Source organism: Chaetodon trifascialis, chromosome 2, assembly GCF_039877785.1.
Source record: "Chaetodon trifascialis isolate fChaTrf1 chromosome 2, fChaTrf1.hap1, whole genome shotgun sequence".
NCBI classification, from domain to species: Eukaryota; Metazoa; Chordata; class Actinopteri; order Chaetodontiformes; family Chaetodontidae; genus Chaetodon; species Chaetodon trifascialis.
Genome location: NC_092057.1, coordinates 19,983,096 through 20,003,849, shown reverse-complemented (window position 1 = coordinate 20,003,849; position 20,754 = coordinate 19,983,096). Strand labels below are relative to the sequence as shown.

Here is a 20,754-nt window from a genome sequence, read left to right as displayed (position 1 = left end):
GGCCTACAGCGCCCTCGGGTGGATATAACGAGCAGCACGCCGTCCTCTACCACCCTCTCTTTCCAGGTGAGCTGGTGAATGTTTCACCTGCGTGCAGTGACGTCACGGCACCTTCAGGAAAAAGACACGGTGGAATCCATGATCACCTCGGGCTGATGAAAGTGTCCACTCTGCATGAAATGAAATCAAACTGAAAGCCGTGAACACTCGAGTCGGACTTTAAACTTTATCTCCTTTGTAGAGTCGCATGTTGCGCTCCTGTGGCTCCAAACACGATGTCTGCCTCCGCTGTGTTTGTGCTGGATCTGAAGGGGAAGGTAAGATTAATCCTGGAGCACACTGTAGACACCCACGGTTGCTTATTTGGCTTTGCGCGACAGGTGTAAAATGACAAAAACTCACGCTTACGCATTATATTGGCTGTTTTTAATTACGTTTGTTAGCTGTTGCTTTAACTGTTAAACATTAATGCGTCGTTAAAAATTAATGAAGAGCTTGCGACACACTCATTCATTGGCCCTTTTCTTCTTTACTTCCGGATACATGTCTGCCAGTGGAAAATGCACGCTTCATCCTGAAATAACTTAAGTGGGAGTAACCAATTGTGCTTCAACACCTGTCCTCCAGAAGCTTTCAGCCATGACATTTTTGTCACCTGATTTTTGTTGTCACAGTGCCTGGCTCAAACATCCTTCTTCCCTGCAGACAGGAAATGTCACCTGACACTCAGGCCATGTAACAGAGAAACGGGAATGGATGCACACATGGTTTTAGATGTTCAGTGTGTGATACTCCTACAACACCATGTGTGACATTTCATTTGATCTGATCCAAGCAAGATGCTGCTTTTCTGACATGCACTGGTCTGTGACCTGCATTGGCCCATAACCTGGACTGGTCTTTAACCTGCGTGGGTCCGTAGCTTGCAGTGGTCTGTGACCTTATGTTGTTACATCTTGAGCAGGTTTGACCTGTTTTGCGTCCATCTAATCTTAAATCATTACTCTACTTACAGTTGAAAGTGTCTGCGGACTTAAAGCAGGCACTGACAGAACTGGTCTGCACTGTTATGCAGTTTTCCTGTACTAATATCATGTATCTAGAGCTGCAACCAGTGGTGGAGGATGTATTCAGATCCTTTACTTAAGTAAAAGTTCTAATACCTCACAGTGAAAAAAGTCCTGCTTTGAAAATGTTGCTCAAGTAAAAGTACACAATTATAATAAGGAAAATGTACTTCACGTATTAGAAGTAAAAGTATTCAAAGCTACTTTTTTTGTTGTAAAAATTCTGAAAATAGAGAGAAATACAATTACACAATTACTCAGAGCTCAAAGTGACAGAGCTTGTTTTGTCCAACCAAAAATACAAACCCCCAAATGATTAAAAACAAATGAAAATAATTAAAAGGAAAAGCAACAAATCCTCACTTTTGTGAAGCTGGAACTGTGATTTTTTTTTTTCTTTTTATTAAAAACTTGCAAGAGCCTTAAATTACAAAGTCACTGAAGTGGTCAAATAATTGTAGTGAATTAAAAAGTACAGTGTTTCCCTCTGAATTGTAGTGGAGTAGAGGGAAGAAAAAGTGGCATGTAGTATTTAAGTACAGTTCTAGCAGTAAATGTACTCAGTTGCCTGCTAATGATAAATGATAAAAGCTAATGATATTTTTAATTTTTGATTAATCTGCTGATTGTTTCCTTAGTTGATCATTTGGTCTATTGAATGTCAGAAAACAGTAAAAACCAAGATGATGTCATCAAATTACTTGTTTTGTCCCACAAACAGACACAACACCCAAATATATTTAATTTACTGTCACATTAGAGAAGGAAAAACAGCAAATCCTCATAACTGAGAAGCCAAAACTAGAAATTATTACTGTTACTGGGAAATAAAGTTCGATTGAATATTGTTCCATCTTCACTGGTAACGGCTTTTCCCTTTAGATCCGCAGTTCTGGTCCAGCAGCAGGTCACACGTCAAATTGTTTATTGTGACAGAGAGTTAATTCTACATTTGCCACATTGTTTCTTGTCATTTCTGGAGGAAGCGGAGCATTTCTCAGTTTCTTATTTCTCAGCTCTACTAAAGAGTAAAACTTTCCATTCTGTAACTACTAACTGCTATATTCAGTTGAACATGCAGATGTCTGATAACCATGTGGTGTTACTTCCCCGCTCAGGTGTTGATTTGTCGGAACTACAAAGGCGATGTGGACATGGCGGAGATCGACCACTTCATGCCTTTACTCATGCAGCATGAAGAGGAGGGCCTTCTCTGCCCTGTGCTGTCACACGGCAGCGTTCACTTCATGTGGATCAAACACAGCAACCTCTACCGTATCCTTGTCCTAGATGTTACCACTGCCTGCTCGTTATGATAATACATTCAACAGAGTTTCATTCATAGCATTGCTTACTTTGACTGTAACAAAACATTCATGTGTGAAATACTCCTTGACCTGGTCTCTGTGTAGTGGTGGCTACTACAAACAAGAACTCCAATGCCTCCCTTGTGTACTCATTTCTATACAAACTAGTCGAGGTGAGTCCCACATGCAAATTTATACTTGAAATGTTTGTTGTAAATATTTGTTGAACATTTTCAACACAGATAAAAAACTCTGCATGCTATGCAGGTGTTCACAGAGTACTTCAAAGAGCTGGAGGAGGAGAGCATTCAGGACAATTTTGTGGTTGTCTACGAACTGCTGGATGAGCTGATGGACTTTGGGTTCCCTCAGACTACCGACAGCAAGATCCTACAGGAGTGAGACCCTGCAAGACACACACAGACATGGCACATGTAGACATGGGAATATGCTGTGTATTTGGTAAAGAGTGTGTTTAATCACAGCTGGTAATCTCTTCTCATCACATCTCCGGCAGATACATCACTCAGGAAGGCGCCAAGCTCGAGGTGGCAAAGTCCAAGGTGCCGACCACCGTCACCAACGCCGTGTCCTGGAGGTCAGAGGGGATCAAATACAAGAAGAACGAGGTCTTTATTGATGTCATCGAGTCCATCAATGTCCTGGTAAGAAGGAGTATAGGGCTGATTTATTATCACTGAGAGCTGTGAGCCCCATCTTAAAATCTGATGATTTATTTAATTGTCTTAATACATCAGATTAGCGTGATTTATTCCCAAAGTATTTTGTTTGTTAAGGTGAATGCCAATGGCAGTGTGATGAGCAGTGACATCGTGGGCAGCATCAAGCTGAAGACCATGCTCTCTGGGATGCCCGAACTGCGGCTGGGCCTGAACGATCGAGTGCTTTTTGCTCTCACTGGACGTATGTTTACAGCCTCCGTTTAGCCACATCCGTCCGTCATATGTAGCTCATCTATCTGCCTTAGTTATGTCTAAGTAATAGCACTGATTGTATGGTTTTGTGTTCAGGTGACAAGGGAAAGACGGTGGTGATGGAGGATGTGAAGTTCCACCAGTGCGTCCGTCTCTCTCGCTTTGAGAGCGATCGAACAATCTCTTTCATTCCTCCAGACGGGGAGTCTGAGCTCATGTCCTACCGCATCAACACCCACGTTAGTCCAATACAGTACCTTTGTATTTGTCACTTACACCACGTGCTTTAAGCCTGAAGTCCTGTAATTACATATATGTTTAGAAGGTCAGAGTTCAAAAATTGGTGTTATGATGTTGCTCATGTCTTGTTACCTGTTAGAAACTGCGGGATATAGAGTAAATAAACATGGCTCTATTGATCCCTGGAGGGGAAATTCAAGACACACAAACACAAACTTATTCAAATTACTTTCAAAAGCACTTGCAGTACTTAAGGCTGTATGAAGTATATGATTTATTTTAGAATGTGCAGAAATAATGAGTCTAGTAATGCAACTCGAATAGTGCTATGCATGTGAACACATTATTTAATATGTCTGTTGAATAATGTGCATATTAAGAAAGGCATGTTTTTTTAATTGTAAAAATGGTTGTATGATGACGCCCTATCCTTCATTTGTGACAGGTGAAGCCTCTGATATGGATCGAGTCCGTCATAGAGAAATTCTCTCACAGTAGAGTGGAAATCATGGTGAAGGTACTGACCATCTGTGTTTTTGACTTGACTGACAACAAAGTCAGAAAACTTTTTATTCTGATCATTTTGTGACACTGAAGATGTGTCTGCCAAGAAAAGCCTTAAAGCACAAGAATCGGACTGATACTTGTGTCTCCAGTTGTTGTTCACTATGATACCATGAACTACCTTTAGAGTAACAGCTGATGGTGCCTTTGAGCACCAGCAAGAAAGAGGCTTTCACATTATAACATCCTGTGATATTGTGTTGCGTTTTTAGGCAAAGGGACAATTTAAAAAACAGTCTGTAGCAAATAATGTGGAGGTGAGGGTCCCCGTCCCCAGTGATGCTGACTCACCCAAGTTCAAAACCAGTACAGGCAGTGCCAAATATGTGCCTGAGAAGAACCTGGTGGTGTGGACCATCAAGTCTTTCCCTGTAAGTAATTCACACCTGCATTTACTTCAGATTATATGACTTTCTTTAATGTATAATGCATCGTATTTTACATTTTGATCTAAAATTTTAATATGTTCTGTTACGTCTTTCTGCTTATTTGTCTTATCCTTTCATCTGTGTGTGCGTCCGTCCATCCAGGGAGGTAAAGAGTTTCTAATGAGAGCTCATTTTGGTCTGCCCAGTGTGGAGAACGATGAGCTTGAGGGCAAACCTCCCATCACCGTCAAATTTGAAATCCCATACTTCACAGTCTCAGGAATACAGGTGTGTGTGCTTACAGGTCTTTAATGCCAAACAGCTGAAGAATATGGCCTGTGGTGGTATGAGTCAAGTCTGTATGAGAGAAAAACATATGATTCTGGATCTGAAGCATGTGATGTCTTATTTATATCAATATGGACATTTTTAAAGCTCTGAACATCACCTGAGAAACTCCCTGCTTTGCAGAGGGCGTTTCCAGCCCGTGGATAGTCATGTCGGGTCCTGTGAGAGCTGATACTGTGTGCTCAGACTGGCAAGCTAGATTTGATTTTAATTGGCGATGCGCATTAATGGTTCTTGCCTCAACACGCTGTGCCTCTCTGTCTCACTCACTCTTTTTCACTAGGTGCGATATATGAAGATCATTGAAAAAAGTGGATACCAGGCTTTACCGTGGGTCCGGTACATTACACAAAGTGGAGGTACACTGACAATGTTCCACTAGACTTCCATATAATGTGACACACTATTATCAGAACATATTGTACTATTTAAACAAGTGATCAGATTCACATGGATGTAGAAATGTGTCCTCACATTTGTTATCTTTTTATTTAGACTACCAGCTGAGGACCAATGTGTAAAGCCTGAGGGATCACTGTTTCCTCCTCACCTCCAGAGGAGCATCAATGATCACTCTGACTGGACTCAAAGAATGTCTTTAAATTTCACCTGCTCTGTTTAATGTCACTGATCTTGTTTTATCAAATGTGTGTACAACTTGATTTAAATGTTTCCATTGTTGGACCACTGCAAATAATTTAAATGCTTAATGAAATTATTCCTGTAAAACAATTTGTCATTAATAACCTTTGTATTTTTGTTGTGCCCCTTTGTTTTTCTCATGAGTTTGCTACATGACATAGGGCAGATTTTGTCCTCATACTGTAGAAATACATTGTGCAATCACAGTACTAAATTCCGCCTAAAATTAAAAAGTTACACCCGCCTTTTTTCAACACTTGATTCTGGAGAAATCAACCAAAGGTCAGAAATGTGAATGAACTGCCTTTGAAGACCTCAACGTATACAAATCGCCCGCTTTCTTTGATGCGAGCTCCGATTGGTCGATTGTCGCTGTTACCACAGTGATAGTGTAGTAACGGAGTTGTAACCCCGCCTCTTTTACCATCTATGGAAGAGCAACACCCTATGGGCGAGTTGTGATTGGCCAGCGCGTGTTCTCTCCAATGTTTGTAAATTGTAGTCAGGAGACACCGCTGTGTAGATCTCAGCGCGCAAATGTATTTTCTAATGTTGATAAATCTTCCTTGTTTGGATTGTATTTAAAATTTACTGGTCGTTAGAAACAGCGGGATTTGACTCTTGGCGACGTTGTGGACTGTAAGGAAACGAACACGGTATGCAATGCAGCCCCTCGGTTTGTTCTCTTTTTTATGCTAGCGGTTAGCCGTATGCTAATTGTTTGTAAGATTCAGTTGACGTGACGCGTCTCTGTCGACGGACCGTTTTCACTCAGCTTTGTTGTTCAGTGTGGTTAAACGACCTGGTTCAACATTACGTGTAACACTACGCTAGCACTTTCCGATAACATGGCGTCAACAGAGAACTGAAGCTTACGTTAGCCCGACGTTGTAGTAGCTAGCTGTAGCCGTCTTCCTGAATCCTGGTGTTACCTTTGTGCTGTTCATTACACTGTTATCACCATCACAAGGAGCCCGTGGCTGAGTGTCCGTGTTACTGTGGTTGTACATCTCTCACTGACCAGGCAGAGAGAGACTATAATGGTCCTTAGTCAGATGGATGCCGGTAAAGCTTTGACGGGGGCAGCAGCCAGAGGGAATACAAGCGAGGTGCGGAGGATCCTGGAGGAATGCAGAGTGCATCCTGATACTCTCAATGAATTTGGCAGGACTGCGCTTCAGGTGAGCAGCGATCTCCGGGAATGTGGATAAATGATCACATCGACTCATGTGTTGACTGCAGACATGCATTAGCGTTAGTCTCATCACGTTTCCTCTTGACGTAACAGGACATAAGGCTGTGTTGAGTTTCCTCTCGAACAGTTTCCTGTTATGAATATGTCACAGCACGGTGTATGAAGACATAGTGTTTTTTTTTTCTTTATGTTAGAATCTAGTAGTACCAGATCACAGTACCTGAGATGGCCTGGAAACCAGGTCAACTCCAGCAAGATGTGGAGTATTTGATGATTCGTTTAAAATAGAGGACACACACTCACTTGCCAATTTAAGTTATATAAATAAAGTTCTAATGTTTTTTTAGTCAGCCTTAAGGTCATTTTGGAGGCTGTACTCTTTACTCTGGTGCTGTGGAGCAGTGTTTTTATGCTGAGAGGTGTTTCTAATATTTTGTCCACACCATTCATACAAATGAGGGTAGACTAAATGGCGAGCCTGCAATTAACATTTGTTTTCTCTGTCAATTATGCAGTTGATTGTCTTTTAAAAGTCTGAAATGTCAGAAATGGAGAAAAATTCCCTCAGACCTCAAAAAGTGTTCATTTTGTCGAACTAACAGCCCAAAAACCAAAGATATTCATTAACTAGTAAATAACGACAATAGAGACACACATTTGGATGGCTTGATCCAGTCAATGTTTGGAACTTTTGCCTGATAATTGATTTTAAACTAAAAGTTTATTATTCTGGCTGTTGGCAGTTAATTTTGCCAGTTAGTTACTTGACCAGTCGTTTCAGCTCCACCAAACAAAGACATCTCTCACTATGTTAAAATAGACCAGCTTCTCTCATAATCACCTTTATGAAGACACTTTCTGCTAAACTGCTTTTGTTTCACTTTGATGTGATAAATAAACACTAACTGCTAATCTGTGGAGACTGTTAAAGTCCCATTATTATCTAGTCCTATTATCTAGAGTCACACAGGTATTGAGCTCTCTTCCAATTTCCTCTGATATCTCCTCCAGGTGATGATGATGGGGAACTCCAAGATCGCCAGGATGCTGTTGGAAAAAGGAGCAGACCCCAACGTGCAGGACAAACATGGGATAGCGCCTGTGCACGACGCAGCCCGGACGGGGTTCCTGGACACGCTACAGGTTCTGGTGGAGTATGGCGCCTCGGTAAACATCCCGGACAAGAGCGGCGCCCTGCCTATCCACATCGCCATCCGGCAAGGCCACCGGGATGTGGTGGAGTTCTTGGCACCGCAGTCCGACCTGAAGCATGCCAACGTCAGTGGTCAGACAGCGATTGATGTGGCCCGAGCTTCATGTGTGCCTGATATGATTGACTTGCTTTTCGCTCACATTCATATTTAGTCAGATGTCTGGGTGCTGTTTTTTTTTTTTTTTTGTTGCTTCAAACCTGGTGACTTGAATTCATTGCTGTGTAAAAGATTCTATTTTTTGTTAACAGTGGCTCAGCATTAATATGTGTCACAGGACATGTTGTCTTGGCAGCTTATTTTCAGTTGATGGGTGGCTACATACACTAGACACCCCTTTTGCACAGTGCAATTTAGGCACCTTATATATCTGTTTTCCCTATTAATTGGGAGTGCACATTTGTAGATAGTTTCCCCAGTGTTTTCTAATTATTGCATTATTTACATTGTGTAAGAATTTTAACAGTTGTATGTGTTTTTAAACATTTTTACAAAAACTTGACATGGTGCACCCTGATTGCTTTTCATAGTTTTGTTTCTCTTAATTAGATGTACTTAGGCTTTGAATTTACTCTTATTTATTGTTGGAATTGGACTGAATATTCCTGTGACTCTGTAAATAGCAACATTTATTGTGATTTGTTGAAATGTTATTTATATAAATACTTTTAAAACAAAAGTGAGATTATTCACTTTAATATTTGAAGAAGAAAGCACAAAATAAAGTGTTGAACTTGAAGCTTTGAAGTCATGGTCTTTTTTTTAGGCTCTAAAATGATTTAGCTTTCATAAAGTTCACAGGCAAGTTACACTTGGTTCATCTGTGTATTTTTCTGGGATTTGGGGACTTTAATAACCTGAATTTACATTATTATAGTACATATTTTTTTATTATTGGAATCTTTAGCCTGTTAAAAAATATCTCAATAGGCTAAAATAAAGTGATAGTTTGTGCTTTTTTTGAGAAATACTGGAATTTGTTTTACCTCTTCTGGTCTATAAGAATGATCTAAATGTGGATAATCACCAATGAAACAAGGGGTCCCAAGTAGACATTGCTTAATTTTCATAAGGGTCATAAGGTCATTTGGAACATTTTTTCATTTTTCAGATTTTAAAGTCTTTATGTGGTTGTCCTATAAGAACTTGCAATGAGAACCAAACAGACAAAAAATAGTACAATTGAAGCATAAATTACATCAATTCATGATAGTTTGGTTTGTGCAAGCTTGGCTGAAGCCGAAGGGGCGTTTATTTTAATCACATCAGTGTCATTTTCCTTTCCATTCATAACCATTGATGCATTCTTCCTTGGGACACAAGGCTTTGTGTGCTTCGTTAACTGTGCCACATGCATTCTCAAGTGTTCAGTGCTTCCTCAAGGTGATTCATCAAGGGCATTTATAATAACTCCACTCTGGAATGTGGAAACCTTCTCAAAGGCCGCACAGATAGCTGGATTGCAACTGAAAATGAATGAGGGCCCTGTTTTGTTGAGGCTAGGTAAGGGTGGCACAGTTTGCTGATGTTTGTGCTCAGGGCTCTTACAGTACAATGGGTATTTTGTTTGCTTGTGTGCCACGGGCAGCAGCCGAGAAAGCAGATACAGCTCAACTGCTATGCTGCTGGACGGCTGTTCACAGAGCCTCATCATGTCGCAGAAAGACCACACATTGTTTATGTGTGCTTCATGAGCATTTCTCACTACATCAGCAAATCTAGTCTGAAATATTTAAACTGAAAATCCATCCATTATCTACACTGCCTATCCCTTTCGGGGTTGCGAAAATCCAGCTACAATGGAAGAGAGGCGGGGTACACCCTGAACCAGTCGCCAGCCGATTGCAGGGCCACATGCAAGGACGAACAAACATTCACATTCACACTCACACCTACGGACAATTTTAGAGTCATCAATTAACCTAATGAGCATGTTTTTGGTCTGTGGGAGGAAGCCGGAGTACCCGGAGAGAACCCACGCATGCACGGGAAGAACATGCAAACTTCACACAGACCCGGGGATCGAACCGGCAACCTTCTTGCTGTGAGGCACGTGCACTACCTGCTGCGCCACCGTGCAGCCCCTAAACTGAAAATCAATTTTCTAAATTGATTTGACAGCAAAATTGCAAAAACTTGCAGTGAGCTTTCTTCATCAGTGGCAGAAAGTAACCTAAAAGTACAAATTTGAGGTAATTCTACTTGAGTATTTCCGTTTTCTGATACTTAACACTTCAGTTTCAGAGGGAAATATTGTACTTTGTACTCCACTATATTTATCTGTTAGCTATAGTCACTAATTAGTTTACTGATAAAAAGTTTATACATAAACTATATTATAAAATCTGATTTGTTGTTAGACATTTTTTACAGTGCCCTGCAAAATATAATTAGCTCAAATTAGCACCACCTGGACCAGCATTGAACATTAAGATGCCACTTACACGTGAATGTATGATTACAAAAAAACAAAACATTCACAGTTCTCTGAGTACATTTTGCTGATAATACTTCTGTACTTTTACTCAAATAAAATTTTGAATGCCGGACTTCTACTTCTATAAGAGCTTCAAATACTTCTTCTACCCCTGGAGTTAATATCCTGAAGCCTGCTTTCACCTTCCTGACTCGGTTTTCCATAGTCTCACACACAGGCACCTGCTGGGAGCTGCACAGGCCAAGCACAGCATTCGACTTTTCAACAGCTCTATTGCAGCAGCCTGACGCTAAATGCCTCCCTTGAGGGTTCTTCAGCAGTAGTTGCTGCAGGAACAAAAAAAAGTCACTTGTTATCCCCACCCATATTTTCACAGTTAGTCTTGGATTTTGAAACCTTCCGGTCAGACGTCCCTCTTTTGTGCTACCACTCCCTCATTCTTGTGTAACAAAGACACCCAACTACCAATAATATTTGCATATGTTTTCACACCCAATCAACTCACCCTGTTTACAGGACAGACCTGCCTCCAGCCACTAGGTAGAGCTCCCTGACTTCACTAAGCACAAGTGTGGGTGTGTTGTTGGATGTGCAAATACCCCCTGTGCACTATAAACATTGCTGTGGTTTGTTTGTTCTGCAGCTGAGGGAGGTGCAGTTACACTGACTCGTTTGCAAGAAGGAGTAGGAGTGGACAAGAAAAACCAGTATCAGCTAACTCCCTCACAATTGCAAGCATACGCAGACAGACGTGTAGGAATACATGATGATAACACAGAGGAAGCGCCTGATGGGAGAACTTTTGTTCCTATTAGAGATGAGAGAATATGAGCAAGGGATGAAATGTTTAACATACATGTCTGACTGAGTGCACACAAGGGGTGACAGTTTACACCTGTTTCTTTTTAAAATATTTTTGGCAGCTTTTCCCCCAAGATTGAATACTAGACAGAGGAGAGCTGACAGGATTTGAAGTGAGAGAGAAATGGGGGATGACTTGAAACAAAGGCCATCAACTGGACTTGAACTGGGATCCACATCTTAGACCTCTTTTTCACAATGATGCCCCTTACGACATTTTTAGAGGTGCATCAATTAATTGGTTGGCACACTGTGTGAAAAGTAAATAAAAACAGAATGCAAACTTCTTCAAATGTTCCTGAGTCCATGTACTAATATCCTTTATACAATCATGTGTTCACAAAGTGGTGAACCAACAACTGAGCCTTTCCATGATGCCCCTTTCATACCCAATCATGATACTATCACCTGTTACCAGTGAGGGAAAACAGTAGATATATTGTCTTTGTATTGTTTTCAATTGAGTATATGTCAATAAGGACTAGAAAGATAGCACATTCCGTTTTATGTCTGTTTTACACACCATCCCAACTCTTTCAGAATCAGGGCTGTATTTTGAGATTTTTTTTTTAATTGTTGTTGTTGTTTTTCAGGCAAAAATGGCGAACGTTTGATGGTTCCAGCTCATCAAATGGGAGAATTTTTAGTTTTTCTTTGTCCTAGTCCAGTGGTTCTCAAGCTTTTTCTGGTATGCCCCCTTCATAAGCTGAAAAAGATTCATGCCTACCACTGCACAAATTTTTATCATTCCCTATCCCAATGAGAGGGGAAGCAATTAATAAAAAAAGTTGAATTTCAGTGAAATAAAGATCAACTCTTCTTTGTCTACCCAAATAAATCATATTCATCCCACAGTTTTCTCCTGGTCATCCATGTAAATTAAACTTAAAATTAAAATTGACATATATATTCAAACGTGTCCTTTAGGTTACATAGAGTTCTCCTTCATGGGTGTTTAAATTAAGGTGCCTAAGCACTCAGTGGTAAAATATTAAAAACACGTTTGCTAAGTTATGAACTTTGACACCAATGTGGAGTCATGAATGGTGAATAATGTAAACTTTCAACACTTCAGACACCAAAACATGCTATGCAAACCTAAAAACTGTCTATACTTCACCTCCCTTCATCAAGCTGCAGGGAATCACAGCCGGCAGGAACTGCATGTTGACATTTTAGATGTCGGGAGAACGGAAACTCACAAGGCAGGAAGAAGCTTCCCAATCTGATTTTCCTACTCAAATGTAAATACTGCATGAGGACGTCCAGGCCTTAGGACACACCCCACAGGTATGCATTTATAGCATTTCACACTCAAGATACATACACCTCTAACTGAAGGTATCGCTCCTAACTACAACCCTCTTGGAGACATAACATGTTGTCATTTCCAGCTGAGACACACTTGACTGCCATCCTCAGAGCTGAAAAAATATAGGTAAAAGACTGACAAAGCATTATGCTATTTGGTATTCACTGTCTCTGTGCAGCTGTAAAACCTTCAGTGCCATACTCTGCTCAAATCCATCGAAATGATAAAATAGAAAAGAAAACAGCCTTGGAGGTGTGTGGCAGTGTGGGCAGATCAATGTGTGCTCCAGTATTACTCAGGTATGTCCCAAACTTGTAGCCATGCAAGCCAGGACATGACTGCTGCAGTTCGGGCTGGAAAGTAGAAGCCATGGCTGAGGCATAAAAATGTGCTCATGTGTGTCTTGACTCAGTGAGGGAACACTGGGGGAAAGAAAGAAAGAAAGAAAGAAAGAAAGAAAGAAAGAAAGAAAGAAAGAAAGAAAGAAAGAAAGAAAGAAAGAAAGAATGCAGCAATGAAGAAAGTGTGTGTTTGTTTGTATGAGACCCAGCCAAAGAATTTCAGAGTAAAAATGTATTCAATTTACACTGACCGTAACCTTCATGCTAAAATCAAGCACGTGCAACTGCAATGACCTCCACTTAAGCAACAGAGGCTTTTAACTCATTTATTTCCTTGTTTCAGTGTGTTCAAAAGGCACTCAAAATATATCTGCATTTTTCAACATTTTTAGGTAATTTCACAATTTACTACTTAAATTTCACTCGCTTGACAGCATTGCGTAGAAATCACATCCTGCTTTCTCCATATTTTACTGTAAAAGTTCAATTGTCATACAGAAATTGTAAACAAATAAACCAGAGAAGCAAAATCTCCACTCTGGGGAAGTCAACACTTTACACATAATGCGGTGAAAGAATGTGTATATGTGCAATGTATCACTCATTCTCTCTGACATCACTACACTCAATATGTTACTCATCCAAAAGGTATCTTGAAGACAGTAGTTTTCTCTGTAAATGATTAATTCTTGTGTCCTCTGCACACTGAATATCAGTCTGAGGACTGTCATCTGATTCATAACCTCATGTATGATTTCAGCCTGTTCTCCGTTTCACCGGGTACGTAAACAGAGAGATGAATACCTTTTATTGTGCTACTGAAAGGCTTTCTCTCCCTCCACTTGTTTAGTGTTTGATGGGGAGCAACATGAGCCACCACAGTGGGGGAAACACTTCTTCATGCTGTACAAACCTGTCCAACAGGATAGAGAGCAGTTAGAAATCCCTTGACCTGTGCTCTGAATAATCCACAAAATAATCAGTTAACAAAACTTGAGTCTGAGCGAAAATGTTGGTCCAAAGCAATTTGAGGGTCAAGCCTTGTCTCATCTACGCAACATGTCTGACTTATTTCTGTTCACCATCAAATTACTGAGTGATCAACACCAGTGAAAACAGCTATCAAAAAATCCAGTTGTTTAAAATAAATGCATTTACAGGACACCTATAAACCTAGTGAAATTTTTATTTTAAAAAAGTTATTTTTAAGAAAACATGAAAAAATTTTCAAAAACTCGCGCAAGTGATTTTTCACTCATTGACACAGATTTGAACCCACATTTCATGGTGACTGATTTTATCAATACATTTTTTTGGTGTTTAGTCATCTTTTTGTGGTCAGTTATGTTTCCCTTGTAGTCCTGTTTTATATGAAAGATCCCACCTGGTTCCATGGGTTCATTCCCTGTTAATACTCAGATTTCTCCATACAAATCAGACCTCTGTTGACCGCCATGCTACACTGTGAAGAGATGAGTCAGTGACAGCACTTTGTTCTAAAACCTCAGCCATTAGTCAGCCTGCTCCGTACATCTGACGGCAACAGATCCAGCAGGTTGTCCTCGACCACCAGTCCACTGACAGTGAGCAGGGGGCAGTCCCCTATCTCCAGAGGTAGAGACTCCAGACGGTTCCCTTTAACTTCCAGCCGGACCAGCTGGGCCAGGTTGGCCACTCTGGAACTAAGAGAGGGCAGGCAGTTGTTTCCAAGAACCAACGTCTTGAGCCTTTTACAGGAGAACAGCTCCTCTGGCAGCGTCTCTAAAGAGTTGAAAGCAGCAGAGAAGAACTGGAGGCCCTGCAATATGCCCACCTCAGGAGGAAGAGAGGTGAGCTGGTTGTGGGAGACATCCAGGTGTCTGAGTTTGGTGCAATAAAACAACCTAGAGGGAAGCTTTCGTAGCTTGTTCCAGCTAACGTCCAGCGTCTCCAGGGAGTGCAGCTTACTGATATGATCAGGAATGTAAGAGATTTTGTTGTGCCACAGTCGGAGGGTCACTAAACGCCGGCAGTGCTGTAAACTCATAATCTCCTCCACAGTGGTAAGTTTGTTTTCCTTCAGGTCCAACTCCTGCAGATTGTTCAGGCTGAAGACAGCACTTGGGATGCGCTCCAACTCACAGCCCACTAACTCCAGTGAGACTATGTTGGTTAACTTCTTCAAGCTGCTAAAAGCTTGGAGCTTGACACCTTCATTATAGATGCACAACCGCTGCAGTTGCAGCGCAACATCCACTATGCTGGGTGGGATTTTACTAAGGTTGGAGTGGAGCGAGAGTACTCTCAGGGCTCTAAGCTCTCGAAGGGAGTCCAGAGTGGCACCTCTGGACACCTCATTGGTTAAAGGACCATTCAGCTGTAACTCCTCCAGGCCATGCAGGGTGTACATCCACATAGGTACCTCTTCTAAACTTTCAAAAGCTAGATGAAGGACCTTTAAATTTGCCTTGAAGTGGTTCAGGGCAGGCAGCTGGAGCTTGGCGGGGCAGTAGATCAGTGATAACTCCTGAAGAGAGTCCAGTTTTGCCACACCAGCTGGGATGGTGACATTTTTAACTTGCTCCAGTTTGAGTGATTCCAGTTCAGGAATCTCAAAAACTGTGTCGGGGAGCCCCGGCAACATTAACAGGTGCAGCTCCAACCGGTTACTCGTGTTCCTGGCGAGACGGGTGCGCAGCTTTTTGGCAGTCCACTCGTAGTTGAGGTTGAGCTGATGGAGGTGGCTCTCACTGACCTCAGAGAGAAAGACAGCAAATCTTTTAGAGTAAAGAGCATCATATTGGTCCACAAGGTGCAGCAGGAACGCAAAGTCATTCTTCACATCCGGTATATCATTAATACCTGTCTCCAGTCTGACCTGCTCAAAGGAGTACTCCTTCAGAGGTCTGTGAAACAGCCAGTAGAGGGTGTAGATGCACAGAAGTCCATACACTCCCACAAAGCAGATATAGCAGTAGGCAAGCTTGGAGAAAAGATTGGCTTTGTTGTGGTTACAGCAATAGATATCAAAACCAGTCAGCTCAGGAGGAACATAACAGCGAACCACTATCTCAATGTTCGGTACCAACACTGCAGTGTAGATAATGATTAAAAGGAACTTGAAAACTTTCAGTGATGTTTGTAGCACATACATGAGATACAAGAGGTCTGCTTCCTCGACATGAGTTCTGAACTTCTTCACTTTTTCAAACAGAGCTTTGGCCTGTTCTCCTTCCTTCTTGTCCAAGACGGACAGGGTCGACTGCGGCTCTGGACTTTTCTTCTCTGGATTAGACTTGACGGACGAGGAGCGAAGAAGTAGACCTGTAGTCTCCTCGTCTTCTGCGCGTCGATCTGTGGGCTCTTTTGATATGGTGTTCCTCCTCCAACTCACCAGTTTCTCCTCTCCTCTTTCCTCAGAAACCTCACTCAGGGCCCTCGTGGTCCAGGGTGAATCAAAGCACTTCCCGAGGATCGTAACAAAGAGGTCAATTTTAGAAGACGTCCCAGGGAACTTGAACCAGAAGCTGCTCGCTACCATGAAGATCATAGTGTGGATCACAACGAGGTACGGGAAGAACTTTGCATACCAGTGGACAAACCTCTCATAGCAATAGTGGTTGACAAACACGTACTGGTGGATGTCCAGATTGTTTTTGCGACCATCCACCTTCCGGATGATGGGGTCCACAGGTTTGACCAGCGTGTGCTGCGACGTCTCATTCTCCCTGTAGGTCCGGATGTGGCTGCAGTCGATTGCTTCAGGCGTTGGGCTGGTGAAGTGGCTGGGCAGGCAAGCAATCTTGTCTTGGGTAAGCTGTGGAAAATAGATGAATGAAAGAATAAATGATGGGTGGAAAGAGGAAGACAAGAAAAATAATAGGAACTTTGCAAAAACCATGACAAGACTGTTTAATTGCATCATTCAAGTAAAAGCATACCTGAATTATGACAATAAGACCTCCTTGTATTCACTATTAGGGGTTGCAATATGGCCCTAAAATAATACACAATATATGACAATATGACAACACACGGTGTACAACTTGCCAAAGATTCAGCGAATGCTTTGCTAAGCCAATAGAGGTTGTCTGCTTGGTTTGGACCTCACAATAGCTGTTGAGCTCTCCTTGTACTCGGGTACTTCTGCTTGAGGTGGTGAAATAAGTCTTTTGTATTGTCCCCTTTTGTTGTTTGTTCTTGCACTTCTTACATATTACCATGGTTTGTTGTACATCTGACCTTCTGCATTCAAACCACTTCCACACTTCCGAAGTCGACCGTGGAGGTGGAAGCAATGTTACTTTCACTTTCAGCTGTGTTTGTTGTTGCTGTATTTAACAGTATGATGTCATTATCTCAAGAAGTTGGAATATTGCTTTTATCACGATATGATTTCTTTTGCATATTAAAAGTCATACCCATATTATCATGAATAATATGATATGGCATTCCTATTCACCATCTTTTTAAAAAACTTTAAAAGACAGTTTCTCAATAAATTTAAGCAAATGTACAAAAGAGTATTAGTAATGTATCTTTAAAACATTTGACTATATTTAAACTGCTATATACTATCAGTTAAACTTGATTTGGAAAAAAAAAAAAAAAAAAGTGAAAGAAACACACTGTAGATGCCCCCATACAGGGCATGACAGGACTGCTGAGTATGATATGATATATGAGGACACCAAATGAGTGAATATCTTTTGAAAGAGTGGGTCAGTGGGGGCCTCACCCTCACACTTTATTTTGGTTTTTCTGTTCATTTGTCACCCATCCGTACCTTGGATCTAAATTACGGTGCCCATGTTCATTATAACGAAGGAATATGTCATCCAGTGCAGCACTGTGGCTTGTTGATGTGTTTTTAATATTTTTTTACACAACAATGAAAGTCTGTGGCACAGAGGAATAAGATTTATCAGGCTTTGGTTGCTTCTTGTATGACAAATCAATTGTTTTATTACAGGAGTTGCTGACAACAACAAAAAAAAATCCTTCAAAAGAAGTTTTGTGATATTTTGAAAATATTGTGATTTATATTGCAATATAAACTTGAAACCTAGATAGATTATTTTAACCATATCGCCCACACTTACTAATCAGACGTGTCAGTTCATTAAGACTATTTAATCTTTCTCTCACTCACACTTACTGCCTATTGGTAAAATTACCTCACTCCAGCCTTACTTCAGTGTAGCCTCTGTGCTTTCTATGAGCCAGAGTTAAACCTCTTATCCTGTAGATGGAGCAGTGGTTTACACAAGATACCTCTGGGTCCAATTTACTGGTCTTGTCTAGGATGTATCCTCTGTGCTGATTCTGCTGTCAGTGTGTCTCACTGAAGGTGCAGCCCATCTCTACTTTTGCTCCTTAGTAAAGCAACACAGACACCTTTCTCACCGTCTACACCGTGTTAATGAAACAAGGAAATAAGTAGTTGAATTTGTAAGCTGTAATCACTAATTACATATTAATTTCTTTTCTTTCCTTCTGTGCTATTTTAACGTGACACAGAAATGATAATCAGGTGCTGAGAGACACATTAAGCAGCAAGTTAGTGATCTGAATCTGCAGTAAGTGGGTCAGGAGAGACAAGTTACTTCGGTTACACTGTCTGTGTTTCTGCCTGACACCAAGGTCTGACAATACAGGAGTCACTGTGGCATGTGCCATTAGACAGAGATAGAACAAAACATTACTCTAAGTTATTCTGATATTCCACAAAAGATACAAATGATGCAGATGTTTTCCCTTCATCAGGCAAATTAGGGTACATTAGGTTAGTAATAATTATGTTTCTACATCTGTTTCCACCCATAGGCTAACATTTAAGGATTTAAGAGCTTATGATCACAAAGCGGCTGGTTTGTTGGTGCCTCACCTGTAAGGTGCACCCAAAGACTCCAATCATAAGCATAGCAACGCACAGGTACTCTGAGAAAACGTCCCACCACGGTTTGAGGACCCGAAACTTTGAGTTTTGCTCTGAGCCGAGGTTCCTGAATTCACCCACTGGGATCATCCTGGCTGCTGCTCCACACTGATGAAAGAGAAGAGTGACTGTGAACACTGAGGCTAAAATGGGCTTTCAACACAGCGCAGTCTCTGGAGAACATCTTGTCAAAGGTTTTAAAGTTATATGACACAAAAAAAGACAGAATATACAGTGCTGTGTGCTTTCCTCGTGCAGAGACTGACTACAAGCTTTGGGTATCTATGGCCTTTAATGAACGAATGAATGGTCTGCTTCTTTCCTGTAGGTGGATTCAAAGTGGATAAACTAGTCTGACAACATCTTAGAAAACCAAACAGTGACTGTGCTTCTGTGAGGGCTGAGGTATTTTCCTGGATAGTAAGTTATAAGGTAAAAAACTAATCTAACCAGCACTCCATGCCTATAATAGCACCACTACATCCACATTTAGCAATTATCCTCTCTAATGTATGAACTGTTAAAATGTGACAATAATAATAAATGAACGCTGCAGCAGGCCAAGACGAACTTTTTGATGTTTTAATAGTCTTTCCAAACAATAACTGTTTTTAATTAAAAGTTTGAATAACTCATCATCGAAGGTCAATAACAGCATATTTGCGAAATCGCACAAACCTGAAGTGTCACATGTTCATAAAAAACATTTCATCAACTTTTATCCTTTTTTTTTTCTTAAAAATTTTCAGTTCGTCCCTGAAGTATCCGCATAGACAGCGCAGTAAACAACGAGTCGAATTCAGCTTTAACTAGGTGAGTTTCACTTACCTGCGCCCGAAGACGATCCACTGGTGTCCGGTGGGACTCGGGAGCCCTTTTTCATCGCTGAAGGCGAGCGCACCGGTGTCAAGCTAGCAACAAACAACACGACACGTCCGGGCAAGTTTTCCAAAATAAACCCATCGTCAACAAGCCCGTTCAACCCTTTGAGCGCTAACTTTACAAACGATAAATAAAGAAGTGTCCTGCTGTAAACTGTGGGGACATCTGTAGTACATTAATATATGTTCAATCACCTAATATTTTCAGAGAATATACCTCGGTGCAACACTGCCGGTTTAACTCTTGTACTCTGCTGCCTGGGCATCCTATAATATTATTGTAGAACCACATGGATGATGTTGTCTCCTGAATCAAGGACTCTATGTCTGAAACATTTATTGAATTGTGTAAAATATTTAATGAAAAGCATCTATCTGAAATATATTGAAAGACACATTTTCTTATTGAGGACAGTTACAGCAACAGCTCAAACATTTTTTTTCTCTTTTACCAAAAAACCCTCGCTTTGTTGAGGGCGGCTGTGGTCTATGTTTGACAGGATTGTCTTGATCCACCTGGAAGCCCACATAATCAGGTGTGTTTTCCTCTTGGATAATATAATAATGGTCCATCTCATCCACCTGCCAGGTTTAGCAAGGAAATGAGACACATTAGCAACAATCATGGGTGGTCGATTAATGGCCTCAAGTTTAGACTGACTGGAAGACAAAATAAAAGCCACAGAAAAATGTGACTTGGCCTACTGGCACCTATAATGAAACACAAATTGGTAATATTGTGTTAAATATGATAGTAACATATGAAACAGTGAACAGGTAAAGTTTTTGTTCTGTAGATAAGACCTTTAGCTCCCTCCAGTGGCCTCTGCTGCTGCTGCTGCTGCTAAATGACTAATATGTCTTGATGGGGACTACAGATCAGAACTAAGAAAACATTACATGACTCCAGGAGTACAATAAACATATATTTTACTTTACAATGTATTATTGTACAGGCTGGAAAAAAATAAAAACCTTAAATATTTTTCCATTCCAACGACTGATGGACAGGAAAAAAAAGTCCCTTTCGAAGTGAAGCAAATTTTTACAAACATTCAAAATGAGCATGAACAGGCATTCCTACTTAGTTACAATGCATGCTAGTTATTCAAAAACACAACACCAGCG

At 40.9% G+C, this 20,754-nt stretch overlaps 3 protein-coding genes across 4 annotated transcripts; 2 read left to right on the top strand and 1 right to left on the bottom strand.

Moving 5' to 3' along the window:
- The first annotated feature begins 135 nt into the window (after positions 1-135).
- ap1m2 (adaptor related protein complex 1 subunit mu 2) lies at positions 136-5,494 on the top strand. The gene is made up of 12 exons (XM_070983150.1): positions 136-317; positions 2,186-2,342; positions 2,480-2,547; positions 2,642-2,772; positions 2,892-3,039; positions 3,172-3,298; positions 3,406-3,548; positions 3,995-4,066; positions 4,326-4,484; positions 4,644-4,769; positions 5,113-5,188; positions 5,325-5,494. The coding sequence occupies exons 1-12, from the start codon at positions 276-278 to the stop codon at positions 5,348-5,350; spliced, it is 1,275 nt and encodes a 424-aa protein (XP_070839251.1). The 5' UTR covers positions 136-275; the 3' UTR covers positions 5,351-5,494.
- Positions 5,495-5,958: 464 nt separating this feature from the next.
- On the top strand, positions 5,959-8,614 carry cdkn2d (cyclin-dependent kinase inhibitor 2D (p19, inhibits CDK4)). Of its 2 annotated transcripts, none has more exons than XM_070980536.1 (3): positions 5,959-6,127; positions 6,496-6,652; positions 7,678-8,614. In XM_070980536.1, exons 2-3 carry the CDS (start codon positions 6,512-6,514, stop codon positions 8,029-8,031), a joined length of 495 nt encoding a protein of 164 aa, XP_070836637.1. In that variant the 5' UTR covers positions 5,959-6,127; positions 6,496-6,511; the 3' UTR covers positions 8,032-8,614. The 2 variants fall into 2 exon arrangements, with proteins under 2 accessions (XP_070836637.1, XP_070836647.1); XM_070980546.1 differs by having other exon boundaries at positions 5,971-6,127; positions 6,500-6,652.
- A 5,549-nt stretch (positions 8,615-14,163) lies between these two features.
- Positions 14,164-19,613, bottom strand: LOC139343716 (volume-regulated anion channel subunit LRRC8C). The gene is made up of 3 exons (XM_070981490.1): positions 19,574-19,613; positions 18,695-18,853; positions 14,164-16,624 (listed from the first exon to the last, which is right to left on the bottom strand). The coding sequence occupies exons 2-3, from the start codon at positions 18,833-18,835 to the stop codon at positions 14,333-14,335; spliced, it is 2,433 nt and encodes an 810-aa protein (XP_070837591.1). The 5' UTR covers positions 18,836-18,853; positions 19,574-19,613; the 3' UTR covers positions 14,164-14,332.
- Positions 19,614-20,754: the final 1,141 nt, after the last annotated feature.